Here is a 21,443-nt window from a genome sequence, read left to right as displayed (position 1 = left end):
AGCCCCTACTCTGGGATCCCAAGCATGGGAACCGCAAGACCTTCCCTTGAAGGGAACCCTTTCTCCAGAGGAGTCCTGAGAAGATGCCACTGTGGTGCCACCACGGAAGAAACGGTGCAAGAGGAAGCACCTTGATTCCCCTGAGGAATCCATCACTGAGGGCACCGATTGCGAAGAGGGAGAAGGGTCCCCATGGTCTCTTCCGGAAGACATCTCATTTGGAGACATTCTCAAGATCCTCAAGCAGAGGGGAGACTGGACATCTTCTAACCCTTCAGAGGAATTGGTGTTCTTGCAGGCCTTCCGTGCTCGGCCATCTACTTCCTGGGTGACCCCGCCTGTGGATGAGTTTGTTAAGCATGCTGAAAAGACCCCGGACAACATAAAACCTGGCCCCTGGAGGCCAGACAAAATTTTTTCCACCCCCGAAGACCAGCCCAATTGCTCCAAGCAGCTAGTAGTTGATTCCATGGTCGTGGCGGCAGCCACCAAGAGGGAACTGGCAGAAGATAATTCCATTGTTTGTCCCCCAAACAGGGAGTCTCGGGCTATGGGCAGACTTGGGAAGCAGGCCTACCCTTCCGTGACCTTTTCCATTTGATTGCTGAACTATTTAGCACACTTTATTCACCTCCAAAGAGACCTTATATCAGAAATGTCTGCCACTTTGGTGGGTGTACTGCCTGACGAGGTGCGTGACACTGTTGCCTCTCAGCTAGCTACCTTGGAATCTATCTCGAACTCCTCAATGCACTTGATCTCTCACACCACTGAGGGGGCAGCTTGAGCAGCCGCATCAGGCGTCGTCATGAGACAGCATGCTTGGATGCGTTTGTGTGACTTCACAGACCCCTTTAAATCTTTCTTTGTCAACGAGCCTGTTGACGAATCTTTCCTTTTTGGTCTCAAAGTAAGAGGCACACTATCACGCAGTGATAAGGATGGAAAGACCCTGTCTGCTGTGGGCATACGTTTTTCCACCCCCCAGAGATCCTATTCCAGAACCAGAGGGAAGGAAAATTGTGGTTCAAGAAGTCCCAAGGACCTTATCATGACACTCGTGGTGAGCAACCCTCCCAGAGCAGAGGGAGCAACTCATCCGGAAGACGACCCTTTCGGGGCAGAGGGGGTCTGTGCAACCAGGGCACTAGAGATTCCTTCTCCGGCTGACCCTTCCAGCACTCCTGAACAGTGGCCTGATTGCTTTCCTCTGGAAGCAGTCAGGGGTCATTTTTCCCTACACTTACAGGCCTTGCAAATCATAACAACAGATGCATGGGTGCAGAGAATAATATTCAGAGACTACTATATCCCATTTGATCTTACTCCCAGACCCATCAAACGAATCCGCAGTGTCCCACCCAGTCAGAGGGAGGCAGCAGCCTTAGAAATTGAAAAGCTGCTAAGAAGAAGAGTCATCCAGCCAGTCCCACCAGACCAGAGAGAATCCAAGTTTTACTTGAGGTTCTTTTGCTGCCAAAAAAGACAGGGGACTAGAGCCTAATCCTGGATCTCATCTTACTAAAGAAATTCATAAAACCTCAAACATTCCGGATAGTCACGGTACAGTCCATCCTCCCCTTTCTGGGGAAGGACAATTGGATGTGCTCTATAGACCTCCAGGATGCGTAAAAATGGACAAATGCTCCCGTAGATTTCTCTGCTTCTGGCTGCGAGCCAATCACTATCAGTTCAGGGTACTGCCCTTTGGTCTCTCGACAGCCCCCAGAGTGTTCACCAAATGTATGGCAGTTGTAGTAGCTCATCTCCGACTACAAAAATTCCAGGTGTTTCCATACTTAGATGATTGGCTCCTTACCGCCACGACCAGGAATCTTCTCATCACAGCCTCTCTTACACTCAAGGCCTTGCTCTTTGCTTAGGTATCACGATCAACATGAACAAATCTCAAATGTCCCCAACAAGAGCACTGGAATTCATTGGAGCGATCTTCGACACATCCTGTCAAGCGTCCCTTCCTCCTCACAGGCTCTCAAAAATAAGAAGCCAGATTCAAGTCCTCCTTCCTCAGACATTTGTACCAGCATGCCTTGTACTACAGCTATTGGGATCTATGGCAGCAACCATTACCTTAGTTCCACTGGCGAGGTTGCACATGAGACTAGTACAGTGGTTCCTTTCATCACAATGGTCGATCTTAACCCACCCACTAGACCACATGATATGCCTTACAAACCTTTGCAAGAGAGAAATGCTTTGGTGGATGAAGCCAGAATCAAATCTTTGGTGTCAACCATTCTGTCTTCCCCAGCCCAGGGCCACGGTGACCACGGATGCTTCCCTATTGGGGAGGGTAATTTCCATGGAAGGGACTGTCCAAGGCACCTGGTCCCCCATGGAGGCCAATTTGCACATAAATCTCCTGGAATTAAGGGCAGTTCTGTTAGCATTGCAAGCGTTCCACACATCCCTTCCTTCCGGGACAATTGCAATTCAGTCGGACAACATGTCAGTCGTCTGGTACATCAACAAACAAGGCAGAACCGGGTTTTACCCCCTGTGTCAGGAGGCCATGAGAATTTGGCACTGGGCGATGGCTTTCACCTGCTTTCTTATAGCAATGCACATTCCTGGGAGTTCCAACCTTATTGCGGACAATCTGAGCAGGAGCATTCTGATGCCTCACAAGTGGTCCCTCAGTCCTATAATAGCGGATCCGATCTTCCACCGTTGGGGCAGGCCTTGCTGCTGTCTGTTTGCTTCCCCCCTAAACAACAAATACAGAAGCTACTTTGCCCTGATCCCCCCTTGGGGGAGTCACCAAGTGATGCTCTGGTGCACGATTGGCCCAAGGCTCTGCTTTATGCCTTTCCCCCATACCGAAATTGCTCCAGAAAGCTCAAAGGTTGAGAAGCAAAATGATCCTCATTGCCCCTTATTGGCCCCATCAAGTCTGGTTCCCTTTCCTTTGGCCTCATCTGATTCACAGCCCGTGGATCCTGGATCAGTCCCAAGGTCTGTTGTTTCATCCTCAGGGGCTGATTCACCCCAATCTCCACAGCCTCAAGCTCACAGCTTGGTTTCTCTACTTTCGATGACTGCCAGGCTACTTGATATTTCATCTCCTGTTCGTGAGATTCTTCTGGCTTCACACAAACCTTCCACCAGGAAAATGTATTCTAGTAAGTGGGCTAGGTTCTCTACATGAGCCAAGGATCATAACATAGACCCCTACTCCATGCCTATTCAGAAGATCCTACAATACCTGACTACCATATTACATGCAGGAGCTTCAGCATCAACAATTACTGTGCATTTAGCAGCTATCGCAAATTTTCACAATGGATTTGATAATACTTCTGTTATGTCACACCGACTGTGCAAAACCTTTTTAAAAGGAGTATTACATGTTAAACCTCCTGTCAAGCCCCCTATAGAACCTTGGGACTTGACATTGGTGCTTCAGTCATTAACAAGCCTCCTGTTGAACCTTCTAATTCATGTGATATGAAATTTTTTGTCTTTGAAGACTCTACTTTTAGTAATCCCTTACCTCAGCGAGAAGAGTATCTGAGTTGCAGGCCGTGAGTGTCAAGAGACTTTACTTGGTTTTTCATAGGCATAGAGTGTCCTTACACTCTGACCCATCCTTTTTGCCCAAGGTCATTTCTGTGTTTTCAGTTAACCAGTCTATTGACCTGCCGGTCTTCTTCCCTCATCATTCAAATAGAGGGGAATATCTTTTGCATACAATGTTCATAGGCAACTTTGTTTTTACTTGACATAACTAAATCTTTCAGGAAAATGGATCAATTATTTGTGGCCTTTGCAGGACCCAGATTGGGTAGGCCTGTTTCCAAAATGACTTTATCTTCTTGGCTCAGAACCGTCATTGCTTTCATCTACCATCAGAACAAAGTGTCCTTACCTTCCAGAATAAAGGCTCATTCGACTAAATCGATGGTTACTTTAGTGGCTTTTCATTCCAGAGCCTCTATGGATGATATCTGCACAGCAGCCACTTGGGCAAGACCTCATACCTTTACCACTCATTACAAATTGGATTTGGCTTCCAGGGGACGAGCATCTTTCGGTTCTATGGTGCTCAGGAATATCCTTCCTTAGGACCACCCAGGACTCAAGTATCTGGGGACTCGGTCCTAACAGTAAGGAATGAGTAAAGATTTACAACATCAGATAAAGAAGTTATGTCTTACCATAACGTTCCATCTGTGTTGTAGATCTTTATTCATTCATTACTTCCCGTCCTCCTTCCCCCTGCCTGGACTCCTGGTGGACTTTAGGATTTCCTTAGTTAAGATATTTGCACATACAGAGCCTCCTACTGTCTCTCTTATTATTTCTGTACTGTGGGGGCGGGCACACTCGATCTGAAGAGACTATGAGAGAGGCATTATGGGTAGGTCTTAGCTGAGAGTTTTTGGCTGGCGCGAGCTTGGTAACGGCTGTCAGTTCCGAGGATGGAAGCAAAGTCCTAACAGTAATGAATGAATAAAGATCTACAATACAGATGGAACGTTATGGTAAGACATAACTTTTTTTTTCTCCAGTTCTTCTAGTTAATTCCATTGCCTTTGTTGCAAGATTTTTGGCTGTAGTAACACTTCTATTGTCTGCTTTACAATATTTTAGGCTGGAGTGGCATTTCTGCTCTATGCCTCGCATGCTTTCAGGCTGGGATATCTTTTGTTTAAGTTCCATTCTTCTGCTGGTTATGCTGTTGGGGGGGGGGGTGTTAACTTACTACAGCAAGATGCAACATTTTAGTTTGTAAATTCTATCCTTTTGTTGTGTCTGCTTTTACAGGCTACTTTATCACAGCCTACTGCAATACTTGTTTCTTCCTTGTACAGGTTATTTTCCTTCAAACTGCCCTGTCATGGGGTACACTGATATCTCTTAGTTTATGCTCTACCTCGCTTTGTGTTCTCAGTCAAACCTTTGTATCTTTGTTTCCTTTCCAACAGTACACCTTTGCTGATTATGCACACACCAGTGCATGTGAATGGTGGTAGTTCCCCTTTTATTCAAGTGAGGCAGAGGTGCATCAGCAGACTCATTTATTTGCTGGTTAGACTTCCTACACTCTTTAAAGTATGGAACTTTTTCCCTATTATAATTTTGTGTAAAACTGTGATCAACAGCAACAGAATTGCCTTTCAGAACACCATTTGTACATCTTTATTAGTAATGAAACACTTTTTTATCTATATGAATGCTTACAACTACTTTGTTAGTAAGGGGATTTCCTTTCAACCGACATACTGACCCTTTAAAAGTGTGACCATAGCTTCATAGGTAAGTGCTAGGCTATCTGCCCAAGGGCATCTATAAGCCTAGCTAGACTGTGTTGGCTTTCACTGCCCCCTTAGATTAGCTCGCTGTGCCTCGGTCCAGCAGAGCCATTAGTTCCCTGTGCCTCTGTCCAGCAGAGCCATTGCAGTGATCCCCAGGCTAAATTTTCTGTTTCCCATCCACTCGTCAAAATTTCCCTTGAAGAGTGTTAGTGAGAGGCTCTGCCTAATGTAGATTGGAATCCTGTTCCAAAGCATGGTGAGTCTCTGGGACACGAATCTATCCCTCCAGCATGTCCTATTTATCGTTGTGGTGAGGTTTAGATCCCTAGAGCGTGTGGCTCTTGGGGATTTGTTTTTTTTTAGGTGGATCATGTCCATCAATTCTGGGTTGGACATGGTCTGGCATGTCAGGCAGAGTTCACCTCTGAGTAAGCGATATGCAACTGAGTACAGCTGGAGTTTCTTCAGTTGGGCTGCATAGGGCATATGTTTGAGGCCAGTAATCCTCTGGTGAGGTTCTTCTGTGGGCTTTCCAGCTGTTGCAGGTGTCTTGTAAGGTACATCCCAAATGGGGCATTGTACTCTATGATGGGTCTGATGAGTGATGAGTAGAGGGGCACAATAACCTCTCTTGTTCTAGATGCGAACCCTTTTGTGATTAGGTGGGCTGGGTCTACTTCAGAACAATGAAACCTCACAACACTGAAGACCAAAACACCGAGACCAAATCAACGAAACCCCACAACACCGAAAACCACGTAAGTATAACACACACAAAAAACATACACAACTGCCCCAAACCACCAGCCATACCACCCTACACTACAAATAGGCAAAGGGGGCAAGCCCCCCTGCACCCCCCACACCCCCCTACTTTAATATTCTAACTCCGAGATCGCACAAACAGATACAAAAGGCAAACTCACACCCACACACTACAGTCCCTCACACATACACACCACCATTACAACACACACTTACACACAGCACTACCCCTTACAAATACACTTACACATGCGTACTCACCCACAGCGGAACACCAAAAGTGCTAAATCAAAATCCCGTAACTCCAGGATTTTGAATTTTGCGTTTTTCGGTGTTCTGCAGTTTCGTTGTTTTGGTTTCCTTCAAAACACTTTTGGTGTTCTGGTCTTTCGGTGTTTTGAAGGAGACCCAGTGGGCCACATAGAAGGATTTTCTAACCATCTTGGCAGTATGATTATCAAAAGAGTGATTACTATCTGCTTGGGTCCCCAGATCCCTTATTACATTTTCTGTATTTAGCGGACTATCACGTATATGGTAGTTCATGGGTACTTTGTTTTTTCCAAAGGGGATGACTATGCACTTTTTGGCATTTAGCTTGAGGCCATGATTTTGACACCAGGTATCCGTCTCAGTTAGACCCTTCTGGAGGATGTCTGTATCAGCTGGATAGTCAATTATGGCTCCCAGTTTGCAGTCGTCTGTGAACCTGGTCAGCCATAGTTCTCCTGTGCTTGTCTGTACCCCTGAAAAGTATATACCAAACAGGAGGGGACCCAGGACTGAGCCCTGGGGGACGCCACTTGTAACTGGTTTAGAGTTGGACCTAGAGCCTGCAACTCTCACCGTGTGGGTTCTATCTGTGAGCCAATTGGCAACCCATCTCGTGACGTAGGGGTTTATGTTCAGGCTGGTGAGCTTGTCTATAATACCAGAATGGTGAATGGTGTTGAAAGCCTTTGCGAGGTCTAGGTAAGCTGTGTGGACTTCCTTTCCCTCATCTAAAGCCTTGGTAACTGTCTCAAAGAAGTCCACCAAGTTTAGGAGGCATGATCTGCCCTTAACAAAGCCAAACTGTGTAGGGTCCAATGTTTGAAGGTTCCCAATGTCTCTGTTAATGAATTCCATGATGATGTGCTCCATAGCCTTGCAGACTAGGCTAATCAGGCTTATAGGGTGATAGTTCCTGGGGTCCGTTGTAGCTCCACCTTTGTGGAGCAGGATAACTGTTGCTGTGCACCACTCTATGGGTACGTAGCCTGTAGAGAGGCTGAGTTTGAACAGTGTGTTTAGGTGAGGGGTTAGTTCATTTTGGCGCTCGTGTAAGACGCAGCCTGGGACACTGTCTGGTCCCACTGAAGCTGTATTTTTGGCTTTGGATAGGGCTGTTTTAACTTGTATGCCAGTGATTGCTGGGGCATTACATTCTTCTGGTATGGTTATGGGCCCTTTAGGGGGTGAGAGGGAGGTGAAGTTTGCACTAAACCTGTCTGCCAGAATGTTGGCAATATCAGTCGGTTCATTTTGTGCCATTCTGCACTAACTCAGAGCAGATCTGAGAGTTTCCACTTAGGTTCTTGACATAGTTAAAGAAAGCTTTGTGGTTATCTTTGGAGTCCTTGGTAATTTTTCTTTCGAAGCTAGCCTTGGATGATTTTATGAGGGATCGTAGTTTCTTGCTGATACTGATCAGGGATGTCTTTCCTTCTTGGGATTTTACTCTTTTCTGCACTAGTTTCCTCCTTCTATTGTATAGCTTGTTTATGGCAGGGGTCCACCAGACTGGTTTCCTTTTCTTAGAGGAGTGAGTCTTGGTTTTGCTTGGGATAGCACGATCCATGCATTCTTGCAGGTGCTCATAAAGTGCCTTTGTAAGGGATTCAGCAGCATGGTTAGCATTGTCCTTTAGCATGGGGGCTGTGAACCTTTCCACCTTGGTCTTAAGTAATGTAAAGTTTGCTTTTGAAAAGTTTTTCATGGTGGTTTCCTTGATTGGGGGTGGGGGCAGAATGTGGATATCCAGAGGGATTAGTCTACGGTCTAATCTAACCAGTAAGGGTTTGACCTCCGGTGTAGAACACTGGTCGCCCATGTTGGTGATGACCAGGTCCAATATGTTGTCACTTCTGGTGGGGGTGTTGACCAGTTGACTGAGGGTGTTCGAGTTTATAAATTTTAGGAAGCTTTGGGCAAGGGAGTTAGTACTTGAGTAGTTCTTCCAGTTAATGTTTGGGTCATTGAAATCACACAAAATTAGGGCATTTGGTAGGACCTTCATATTTTCCAGTGTCTTCAGAAATGCAGATTGGGGGTCCTGGGTCATGGTGGGTGATCTGTAGCAAGCTACAATTTGAATTGCAGTTTTGCCCATTGTTAGTTGCACATGGATGATCTCTGAGGCATTGTGCTGTACCACTAACCTGGAGGTGTGGGTATCCTTGATGAATATGGATACACCCCCCACCTTTTGTGTTTCGGTCCGGGTTCTGTGGCCGAAAAGTATGGCATGAGTTATAGCCTGGTAGTGCTGGAGTGCTCTCTGGAGCCTTAAACCAGGTTTCCGTTATTGCACAGATATCGATGTTCTCCATACTGAGGAGTGCCTCGAGTGCATGCATTTTGAGGTTTAGACTTCTGGCGTTGAGTAGCATTACCCTCAGTTTTTGGTTACTTGTGCTATTTACGGGTGTGGGTTTGTCTTTTGAACCTTGCCTAAAAAAGGCAGTATGGGGGCAGCAAAAGCCCTGGCCAGTATTCGAAGGCCTAAGGGTGACAGATGCAAGTCATCTCTTGTGAAGCAACATGGCTTATCGAGCATGTCATCCCAGGTGGACAGATACTGGATCCCCTTTGAATGACACCAGAAACTTAGCCAATTGTTGAAATTGATCATTTTGTCTTTATACTGTGGCATCATTCTTGGTGAGGGCAGGATGCTACTCAGGGTCATACCAGCCTGGGCTACGTGATCAGAGAGCTCTTCCATGTTTCTTTTTATGTAGGCCAGGGAGGTACATCTCAGGTCATTCACACCAACATGGACAATGACAGAGTTCTGTTTGTACTTGTTCTGGAGTGACCTGAGTGGTTGTGTTATGTGGCGGATCCTGGTACCCGGCAGGCAGCTAACTGTAACCTTCTCCTTGTCCAGCCTAGTTAGTGGGACGTCAGTGTGCCTGACTATAGAGTCACCTATTACTAGAGTGTTGGGTATGTCATTTTGCCTTAAGGGCTGTGATTGCGTGGCGCACTGATTATGTGAAGTATGTGTTTCATGGTTTGTGATGGGGTGTGGAGGTTGCTTGGGTGTCTACTTTGGAGGTCTCTGTTGCTTTTGCAGATTTTTATTTAGAGCCTCCGAGTATGTTTTCATGTATTTATGTGTGTTATTTGCCGGTGTTGGTTTAGTAGGTCTATGTGAGACTGGTGGTATGTTGCAAGTATTTTCCTTCTCCTCTTGACTGTCGGTTCCATTCTTGGGTTGAGAGAGCTTTGCCTCCAGTTTGGCTATATATATATATATATATATATATATATATATATATATATATATATAAAGAGAGAGAGCTGTATATCTGTTTTATACGTGTATGTGTATATATATATATATAAATATATATGTGTGTGTGTGTGTGTGTGTGTTTGTGTGTTGAGATATATATATATATATATATATATATATATCAATGAAATGCAAACTATTATTTTTGTCTCATGACTATAAAGTCACTTAATCCACCCAACAATCTGATTCAAGAAATGAAAAACATTAACAAATCTGACATTAACAAATGTCAGTAAATAAAAAAATAATAAAAAATTTGTATAACATCAAAAGTTTTTAAAAGGGCAAAGTCTTCCTCATTGTTACTATTGTCAGCCAGTATAGGAGCTACCAAGACAATAATCTTAGCAGTATGTTGGAGGTTGCTTTAATTATCATCAATCAGTTTGCATAGTCCTTATATACTTAGATAGGTGCCCCTTCCAGTCTCTTGCATCACTGGGTATATCTGATCTGTTCTAAGAATGCCCTTTGCCATCAACCTGAATGGTAGCAATCATTCAGGCCCCCAATTGTCCAGTTTGATTCCCCATTCCACTTGGAAATGGATACTAAAACCAGTAATTGTGACTTATTTTCCAGCTAGTAGAAGGTGTTTGTGTGTGTGTGTGTGTGTGTGTGTGTGTGTGTGTGTGTGTATAAATATATATATATATATATATATATATATATATATATATATATATACATACATACATACACACATACACACACACATATATATATATATATGCATACATACACACATATATTTATATATATATATATATATATATATATATATATATATATATATATATAATGTGTGTGTGTGTGTGCATTTGCCATTTGAATATTGTATACCATGAGAACATTGTGGAATAAGGTAAGATCTGAGGATGGAACTGACCTGTGTTGGGTGTGTGATGATAAGAACAGAGTGCAACTGAGGAGTCGCTTGAGTGGTCCCTTCTAAATTTTGCCCTATGACCTATAAAGTCTTATCTAGTAGATAACGTCACCTACCCCAGCCATATTCTAAGCTTTGCTTTCTCAGGTAACATGCAAATACATTTTAACAACTGCAGTTCAGTGTCTGCCTCTGTGGCTTCTAGGGAGTTAATTGTTGTGCAAATGTAGAAGCATAGGAGGGCAAGTAGTATCAAATAATAGGGCTTGTTTTCTGCATGCAGCATAATGTTGCCACACAGAAAACTTCTTGGTGAGCAAAAATGTGAAATTATTTCCAGTCTGTATGTAACCGTTTTATATTTGTTTTAATTGTTGTATTTTATGCTGCGCCTGTCTTACTTCAGTGGTACACTAGTAAATGTAATTACTGGTTTACGGCAATCGGCTGCAAGCTAACTGGATTTTGCTGACCTCTAAAGCCAGCTATGAAGGCAAAATTGTGGCAGACAATAAAAACAACCACAAAGCCTTCGATAGTTATATCAAGAATCTCCATGGCAATACCCAGGTTTGCTCTGAGCTACTGCACAATGGTTCCTCCTATACTGAGCCAACAGATATTAACAGCAGATTCAGTGCCAACATTTCCCCCCTCAACCCCCCTAAAGGACCAATCACAATACCAGAGGAATGCCAGGCACTTAGCATTACTGAAGCACAGGTTAAAGCTGCATTGTCCAAGGCCAAGAGTACAGTTTCCATGGGACCCAACAATATCCCTGGATGTGTTCTACATGAACTACAAAGTGAACTGGCACCACATCTGTGTGCCCTGTTCAATCACAGCCTCACCTCAGGCTTTGTTCCTACTGCCTACCGAATGATGCACTGCTACAGTCATCCCTCTCCATAAAGAGGGAGCAACTACAGACCCTGGGAATTATCGCCCCATTAGCCTGAAGAGTCTGATATGTAAGGCTAACGAGCACAACATCATTGAGCTAATTAACAAGGATATAGGAATCTCCAAACTCTAGATCCCATGCAATTTGGTTTTGTGAAAGGTAGATTATGCCTGCTCAGCCTGGTTGACTTCTTTGAGTCAGTCACCAGAGCTGTGGATGAGAGCAAGACAGTTCATACAGGCTACGTCGATCTGGCCAAGGCCTTTGATACCATTCCCCATTCAGGAATTATTGATAAATTCATCAAACTAGGCCTCAACCCCTATATCACTAGATGGGTTGCAAATTGGCTCACAGATAGAACCCACAGTGTGAAAGTAGCGGACTCCAAGTCAGACTGCCGATCAGTCACGAATGGAGTACCAAAGGATCGGTCCTGGGTCCTCTCCTGTGTGGCATCTACTTCTCAGAAGTCCAGGCCAATATGGAGGGACTCTGGCTGACCAAGTTCACAGATGACTGCAAGCTGGGAGCCATTATTAACTTCCCCAAGTGATGTAGACATCGTACAGAAAGGCCTCACTGAGACCAGTGACTGGTGTCGAAACCATGGCTTTAAGCGTAACGCCAAAAAAAAGGTTGTCATCCCCTTTGGGAAAAACTCAGTTCCTACTACTTACCACATCGATGGGAGCCCACTGAATACTGAAGGCATTATAAGAGATCTGGGGACACAGGTTGACAGCAACATCTCCTTTGACCACCACATTGCCACTGTGGTCAGAAAGTCCTTCTATGTGGCACACCTCATTACCAAGGGTTTTGCATCCAGGAAGAAAGAGGTCATCATCTCTCTCTACTCTTCTCTTATTAGGCCAATCATCGAGTATAATGCCCAATTTGGCATGTACCTCCCTAGACACATGCAACAGCTGGAAAGGCCACAAAAGTAACTCATGAAGAGGATCCTAGGCCTTAAACACATGTTGTACATGGACAGACTCAAAAAAACTCCAACTATTCTCATCTCATTTCGTTTACTAAGAAGTGATCTCTGCTTGACTTACAAAGCTGTGTCTGACCCAGCTCTGTTAGAAATGCTACGTCTAAAGAAATCACAATCTCTCCACACCACATGCTCCAGAGACCTCAACCTCATTACCACAATCAACAGAACATGCTGGAGGGACAGGTTCGTAACCCAGAGACTACCCATTCTCTGGAATAGACTTCCCATACATTTCAAGCGGAGAACCTCACTGGCCCTCATCAAGAGAAATCTTGATGAGTGGATGGGAAATAGAAAGTTCGCCCCAGGGATCACTCCAGTGGCTCTGCTTGATAGAGGCACTGTGAACTAACGTCGGGTGGCACGATGCCAGGGCACTTTTATGGGATAGGCTTGTAAAGGCTCCAGGGCCATTAGCCTAGTACACACCTATGAACCTATGAGTTTAATTCCTTTAGTCTGCACATGCCTGCTATGTAACTCAAATCAGTCACTTAACTAAACCAGTGTGCTTCAGGGACATGCTAAAATGTGGCTGTTTTTACCCAAGTCTTAGTTCAAAGTACTCAAAAATCTGTTTAATACCATGACATGAATACAAGACCATTCCTTGAATAACTCTGTACCGCAAGCTAAATTGAAGTCTCTCAGGAACTAGTTACCTTTAAAACGTAAGGTTTACTTCTGCTGCTGCTGTTTTTATGTTTGCCTCCGTGCTTGTGTGAATTGTTGAACAGATGCAAATAAAAACAATGTGATATAAAGGATTATGCATAACATGTAACTGTAAGCAGAGTTCAGCATGTAAGCAACTATTCTTTCAATCTATTTTATAGCACATGATTGCAGATACTGTCCGACTAATAAGGCATTGCCGAAGTGACCAGATGCGTAAGTAAAAGAAGACTTTTTTCATTAGCTTCTTGTTTCATTGATTCAGCTGCATACCAGTTTTCTGATATACCACAGAAACATTTTGCTGAGTGATCTTTTAGATAATAGACAGTGTTGTTAATGCTTACTGTGGTGTTACTGATGAACACTGTCACACATTGCATAGCCCAGCTGAAACAGTTGCATTGTGCTGTGTGTCAGCTAATGTGCTTTCTGTAAAACAAGAAAATGGTAAACTAATAGGTAAATCCATATTATAGAAGAGTTAACCTCATATAGTGGAATTTAGAATGGAATATGCCCTTATAAAATCATTGAAAGGAGACAAACATTCCAGCTGCAAAGAGGCACCAGATTCGGGCATATTGTTTGAGATCCACCTGATGAAACTTGTTTGTCAAACTCTGGAACTAGATCGCTGTAACTCAGATGTGTTTTGTAATATTAATTATTGTACATATGCTTCAGCATCTGGATTCTTGTGCATCTACTGAATGTACAACTTAAGGCACTTAACCTGTTATCTTATTTTAAGTCTGTGTTGTTTAGCAGTACTGTACTCTTAAGAGTAACATATAAAATGCAGTTACATAATTATTTGATAACTGGTTAAAAGGGCTGATTGTTTACATCTTTTGCAGTTGTTACCCTGGTCATGGAACAATAAAACAAAGAAAACCTTGTGAGATGTTTCTGAAAATAGGAAAATTTAATTCTAGGCATGCTATGGAATATGAGACATTGAGTTACAGTACTATAATATTAAATTAATTGACTAAGTTACATTCACTAGCAATAGTCAAAAGATTGGGCACGGTGATGTATATATACATTGGATATAAAAAGTTTGCACACCTCTGTTAAAATGCCAGGTTTTTGTGATATAAAAAAATCACAACACAATAAATCATTTCAAAACTTTTCCCACCTTTAATGTGACCTATAACCTGTACAATTCAATTGAAAAACAAACTAATCTGTTAGGGGAAAAAATATTAAAAAAAGTAAAAGACGTACAATAAGCTGGTTGCATAATTGTGCAAACCCTTAAACTAATACTTTGTTGAAGCACCTTTTGATTTAATTACAGCATTCAGCCTTCTTGGGTAGGAGTCTATCAGCATGGCACATCTTGATTTGGCAATATTTACCCACTCTTTCTTGCAAAAATGCTCCAAATCTGTCAGATTGTGTGGGCATCTCTTGTGCACTGCCCTCTTCAGGTCATCCCACAGATTTTCTATTGGATTTCGGCCTGGGCACTGCCTGGGCCATTCCAAAACTTTAATTTTCTTCTGGTGAAGCCATTCTTTTGTTGATTTGGATGTATGCTTGGGGTCATTGTCATGTTGAAAGATGGAATTCCTCTTCATCTTGAGCTTTCTAGCAGACGCCTGAAGGTTTTGGGCCAAAAGTGACTGGTATTTGGAACTGTTCATAATTTCCTCCAACTTGACTAAATCCCCAGTTCCTGCTAAAGAAAAGCAACCCCAAAGCATGATACTGCCACCACCATGCTTCACCATGGGTATGGTGTTCTTTTGGTGATGTGAAGTGTTGTTTTTACGCCAAACGTACCTTTTGGAATTGTGGCCAAAAAGTTCATCCTTGATCTCATCAGACCATAACACATTTTCCCACATGCTTTTGGGAGACTTGATGTATTGTTTTGCAAATTTTAGCCAAGCCTGGATGTTTTTCTGTGTAAGAAAAGTATTGAGCTGCTGTACCCCCTTTATCCTTTGTCCGACCGGTGGATACATTGTTATAAGAAAAGCGCAGTCCGGGTCTGAACTGTCTGCAAACACAAACAGCTAAAGTTAACTTTGTGTATGTGTATACCTGTTTGAGCTAATATTCATTATCCCCTGGAGAGCACTCTACTTTGGCTTGTAAGTATCCCCCCCCCCCAGCACTCACACTCATCTTCCATTTCTCTTTTATTCCCTTCTGTTAGCAAATGGTGTCCATAACTGATCAAATACTGTGTGTTTGTTAATTTAAACTGAGACCACAGTAGCCTACTGATACAAGGTTATCCTGTTCTTCCACCTGAGAAATGGTTAAGAAATGACTTAGAGCTTCAGAGCAGTCCTTGGTCAATTTTGATTGTTTCTTAAACACAAACTTGTCTTTGCTTGGATCTTGGCTCATCCCGCTCCGTTCCCCCTCGCTACACTCAGGCTCACTCCGCTCCATTCCCCCCATATACCACCCACTCCCTAATACCTGTAATTTAAACTTGACCAAGCCACACCCACAAGCGTTCAAACCACCAAATCTACACAAGTAATAACCAACCCCTCCCATTACAAATTACTATCTACAACAGATTTGCACTCACATACAGTAGCAACTGCCCAATAGAAGCATACCCAATAAACACCCCAAACATCTCATACATAACTTCTAACATTGAATATGTAACATTATAATCCACTCCTCCTGCGCCAAAACTTTCTACCACATTAATACAAACTATCGGTATTACCTTCTCAGGTACCCAGACTTTACATTTTTACCAATATCTACTTAATTCAAAACTCGCTCCCCATTATATCCTGAGTAGTCATCATGTCTATCAAACCTCTTTCACTTCTAACTCAAATACTACTACTTATTACCATATCTTACCTAACCTATCTCACCCAATTTCTCAGTGCAAATCACCCACCCCCATTTCATACAACTAACCCAATCTCCATGATGCACACATATTCTTCAACCTGCATATCACCCAGTCTCTACCCCTTCAATAATAGTATGCTCTTAACCTACAAACTCTTACCTAACCCCAAAACCTCTACTCACATCAGTATTAGCCACATCCCCATAAAGCTTACACCCCATAGATTACATACCAAGCAACTTAAATACCTCTTCTGCCATTTCATCTCTATCCTTCTCTCCGGCAACATTCACCCAAACCCTGGCCCTTCTCCGCCACACATCTAAACCTCCCAATACCATCCTCCTCCCACAACTGGTAAACCCCTCCATTTCTCAGGTCTAAATGCTCAGAGCATATGCAACAAAATTCCTAATCTCCATGCCTGGCTTCTCCATAACCAGCCCAGTATTCTGTCTGTCTCAGACACCTGGCTCAAACCCCATATAAAAGACTCTGAACTAACACCACCCAACTACTCCATAATTAGGAAAGCTAGAACACATAAAAAGGAGGGGGAGTCGCTCTCCTCTACTCTTCATCCCACTTAGTTACCCCCTGTACCAAATCTGTTCCCAAATTTGGCAAGGCAGAACTAATTCCAGCCCTACTTCATATAAACAAACATAAACTTATATGCATAGTCTACCTTTATATCCCTCCTGGAGACAATATCTTAACCCTTGAAGATATTCTCTCCTGGTTCTCTAACAACATCACTAATGAAACTATAATCCTGGGTAATGTTAATATTAACTGGTCAACAATTCAATCTCCTACAAACTCACTTAATATAAACTTGTACAACTTCATTCAGCTTATTAACTCAACAACTGTGCCTTCCAAGAACTTCCCTACTGGAATTACCCTGGACTGGATTCTAGTTTCTCATCCACATTACATCTTTGATCATGACCCATTAGGTGACCCCTTCCACACTTTTGCCCACCATCTTCCCTCCTCCATACAACTAACTCATACCTACAGCTTCACTAGCTGTGTAAAAAACTTTAATCCTAGCACATTCTCAAATGCACTAAAAAATGAATTGGAACCCACTAAAAACCCTTCCCTTAGAAAATGCTGTTGCCTATTTTAACTCCACTTTCCTCAACTTGCTTGTCCCCATTGCCCTTCTGAAAACAAAATGCATAAGAAGCAATCCTATACATTGGCTAACCAAAAATACCTCACTAGCCATGCGATTCCAGGATAAAGGCTGGAAATGCTACTGCAAAAATAAAACTGTCACCACCCTTAATGAATTTAAAACACTTTGTAACAAAGTAAAAAACTTATTATCTCAGACCGCAAAGACTACTTCTCTACACTCCAAACCAACCATAACACCAACCCCAAAAAATTCTGACATGGAATCTCTTCCCTTCTCAACCCTGGCAAAAAAGAAAACCCCTGCCCTGATCCAGATACCTCTGACTTGGTCTTAGCCACCCAATTTAACACTTTCTTTATTGATTCCAAAAGTAAACTTACATCATCCTCCACTTCCCATTCAGCTTCCCCACCCTTATTTCCACCTATCACTCCTTCCCCCAGCATCTCCTGCTCCCAACCTTCTCCTTCAACCCCATCCCTACAGCCACCATAAAAAAACTTCTACTAACATTGAAACTCTGCTCCAATGCCCCTGATGATATGCCCTTGTATTTCTTAAAAGTTGCCGCAGAAGGTATAGCTCTTCCTATCTGCATTCTTATAAATCGATCTATTGCTGAATGTCAAGTTCCCCAGCTCTGGAAAAAGGCCTTTATTATTCCACTCCATAAAGGTGGTAATAACAATAATATCACAAACTTTCGACCTATCGCTATCTTATCCCCCATTTTTTAAATTCTCGAAAAATGCTTCCATCTACAACTTCTAGATTACCTCATAAACAGCCAGCTTCTAACCCCTAGTCAACATGGTTTCAGACCCGGCCACAGCACTACCACAGCTCTCCTATCCTTCCTAGAAACAGCTAATAAGGCCCATGACACTGGCCACGTTGTGTCCAGTCTCCTCCTTGACCTCTCTAAGGCATTCGGCACTATTTCTCATAACCTTCTTTTCACTAAACTCTCCAAACTAAATCTATCCCTCTCATCTACTAACTGGTTTACCAGTTATCTCTCAAACAGGCAACAAGCAGTCAGATGGAAAAAAGCCACCTCCCCTTTTCTCAATACTCCCACGGGTGTCCCCCAGGGTTCAATTTTAGGCCCCCTTCTATTCAATATATTCATAAACTATTTCTGCCAAGCCATCCCAAATGCCAGCCTTGTCCAATATGCCGTTGATTCAACAATAATCTGCTCTGCCTCTTTTATACCCACCCTAGTTAAATTAACGTAAGATGCCTTCTCCTCCATTGAGCAATGGATGATGGACAACCATCTAGCATTCAGTGCTACTAAAAGTAAACTCGTGATACTTACTGTTTCCAAAACCACCACCCTAGATAAAACCTCATTCTCAGTCACCAGTCAAAATAATACTCCTCTCGAAATAGTCTGTAATGCTAAACTACTAGGAGTTCTGATCGATGACTAGATAAAGTTTTCTAATCATCTACAAGTAAATATAAAAAAAAAATACAAAATATAGGCATGCTTTACCGCCACAACCGTTACATCTCTCCCTCCACTAGGCTCACCCTCGCCAACACCTACCTTATCCCATCCCTCCTATATGGTATCCCTATCCTTACTAACCTGCAATCCTCCTTGAAGACTAAACTCTCCTCTTGCTATAATAAAATAACAAAATTTGCAACTGGCCATAGATCCACTTCCCATCATTGCACTGCCCTGCCCTACACCAACTGAATTGGCTTGAGCTGTCCAATTACCTCATCTATATTCAACTTGTCCGAGCACACAAACTTATTTTCACCCCCTCTCTCTGTCCCTCTTTTGCCACCACCTTTAAAATGTACCAACCAAATAGACTTTTGAAATCTAATTCCCAAAATCTAATTGAATTGCATAAACCCTGCCCATCCACCAGGTAAACATCTACTGTCCTCCTCTCTAGCACGCCATTGGAATTCCCTCCCACCTCTCATTTGCACCACCAGCAGCCTCTCTTCATTCAAAACCTTACTTAACACGCACCTAACTTCATTATGGGAATGCTCTTGCTCCCACCCCACATAATCTCCCTACACCATAGCTACTCGCTATAAGCTATAATTCACAATAGCCTCCCATTGTTTTGTACTCCTAATAAACTCTAGGAATTAGCATAACTCCTAAAATACTACAGTTCAGTATCCTAGAAATTAACTGCATGAATTAGCATAACTGCTAAAACAATTTAGACTGTTTCTGTTATTGCATTGTGCTAATATGTTAAACTGTTAAAAACTTTGACCGTTTATAAATATTACTCTTTTTGCATTTTACTAATATGTGTACTTTACTAATATGTGTTTTTCTATTTGTTTAATTTTGCTTATTTTTTGTGCATATTACATATCTCTAATAACTTGTTCTTATGTTAAATCTGTAATTTGTAATTTTCTGGAGCTTTTCTCTCCAGGACTCCATTGAAAATGGGCTCCTCGTGGCCCAGTGGACTATCCTGGCAAACAAACTATAAATAAATAAATAAAAGGCTCCCGTCTTGCATCCCTACCCCATAGCCCAGACATATGGAGAATACAGGAGATTGTTGTCAAATGTCGTACACAACCAGTACTTGCCAGAAATTTCTGCAGCTCCTTCGGTGTTACTGTAGGTCTCTTGGCAGCCTCCCTGATTAGTTTCCATCTTGTCTTTTCATCAGTTTTGGAGGGATGTCCAGTTCTTTGCAGCACCACTGTTGTCCCATATTTTCTCCACTTTTTGATGACTGTCTTCACTGTGTTCCATGGTATATCCAGTGCTGCAGAAAATTTTTTGTACCCTTCTCCTGACTGATACCTTTCAACTGTGAGATCCCTTTGATGCTTTGTAAGCTTTCTGCGAACCATGGCTTTTGCTGTAGCAGGCAACTGAGTAAATGTTAGGAAAATCCTACTAGGACAGCTAAACTTTATTTGGGATTAATCAGAATCTCTCTAATTGATGGCAGATTGTATACCCAAGAAGACTGAACGTTGTAATTAAATCAAAGGTGCTTCAACAAAGTGTTAGCTTAAGGGTGTGCACACTTATGCAACCAGCTTATTGTATGTTTTTTATTTTTTATATCTTTTCCACTAACAGAGTTGTTTGTTTTTCAATTGAATTGTACAGGTTATAGGTCACATTAAATGTGGGAAAAGTTTTGAAATGATTTATTGTGGTCTCATTTTTTATATCACAAAAACCTAGCATTTTAACAGGGGGGTGTGTGTGTGTATGTGTATATATATATATATATATATATATATATATATATATATATATATATATATATAAAATCTACTATGACATAAGGTGTTAAGCTTTGTACAACAGGATTTCGACACTGTACGAGTACATTAAGCATATTTAAGCTACATAGGGAACAAGGAGAACAGGATAAATGCACTGTTGGTAGGTTGTTCATATGTTGAAGTATGTGAAAGTTCAGCTGATGTTAAAGTTGCTCTGAGCCAGGGTAATTAAATGCAGCTTAACTGAGGCCTTGCAAAGTGTTTGATTTTGGATAGACCTGATATAAGTGGACAGCTTGGGCCCATGGCAAGAGTCCTAGTAGAGAATATGTCCTTTCTCCCATTTGATCATAAGTGAGAAGATGGGATAAGATGATGGAACTGCAGAACTTGCTCAGAGTCAATACTGACATGACAGTATGCAGTCTTTTACTGAGCTGGGGTAAGATTACAGATTACAACTGAGACAGTAGAAGGATGTGAGTTATTTCAGTGATGGCAGAAAACCTTACTATTTGCTAAGCGACAGTGATTTTCTCATGGGGGGGGGGGGCAGAGATGAATCTTAAGTGTTTGTGTCCAGGGCAGTAGTGAAATGAGTGGCGCTTATTCAAATCTTGGTAAAGGGATGTTTCTAGCTTCAGAGACCACACTCATGATTGTATCAGCCAGTTAAGTAATCCTGATATATTTTTACAGATTTAGTTAGCAGAGAAGGAAAAAAAGTAAAATTAAACAAGACACCCACATATTTAAATTCCTTGACTTGGGTTATCTGATTATCAAAACAATGATGGACCTTTAGTTCAGAATTGCCTGATAGCTTGGATTGCAGTCCCTAAAAGGCATACATTGTTTTTACTTTATCTGCTGGTGCGGGAAAGACCTTAGAGGAAGAAAGAAAGATCTCACCAGAGATTAATTTTGTATTTGTTACTAAAAATGAATTTGCCTGTCTTTACTCTATTAACCTGCACCCCCCCCACCCCCCGTTCTGTGTAAATAGGCCTTGCTCAGTAAGGCTAACTAGTTAACAAAATATAAATAAATAACTTTCCTTAAGTGAAGGTATGTTGAATGTTCACATTTTCTTGACTTTTTTTC

General features: G+C 42.3%; 1 protein-coding gene across 3 annotated transcripts in view; it reads left to right on the top strand.

Annotated features, from left to right (window-relative positions):
- The window catches only part of RAPGEF5 (Rap guanine nucleotide exchange factor 5), a 1,983,710-nt gene that overhangs the window by 1,891,347 nt on the left and 70,920 nt on the right, over positions 1-21,443 (top strand). For all 3 annotated transcript variants that reach the window (XM_044064607.1, XM_044064608.1, XM_044064609.1), the window contains one exon: positions 13,251-13,305. In XM_044064607.1, coding sequence (XP_043920542.1) covers positions 13,251-13,305 — 55 coding nt within the window. The remainder of the gene's footprint in view (positions 1-13,250; positions 13,306-21,443) is intronic.

Source organism: Protopterus annectens, chromosome 3.part0 (genome assembly GCF_019279795.1).
Source record: "Protopterus annectens isolate FY-2018-M chromosome 3.part0, PAN1.0, whole genome shotgun sequence".
In the NCBI taxonomy this organism is placed as follows: Eukaryota; Metazoa; Chordata; order Ceratodontiformes; family Protopteridae; genus Protopterus; species Protopterus annectens.
Note: the sequence above shows the minus strand (reverse complement) of the source record. Positions and strands in the feature narration are given on the sequence as shown.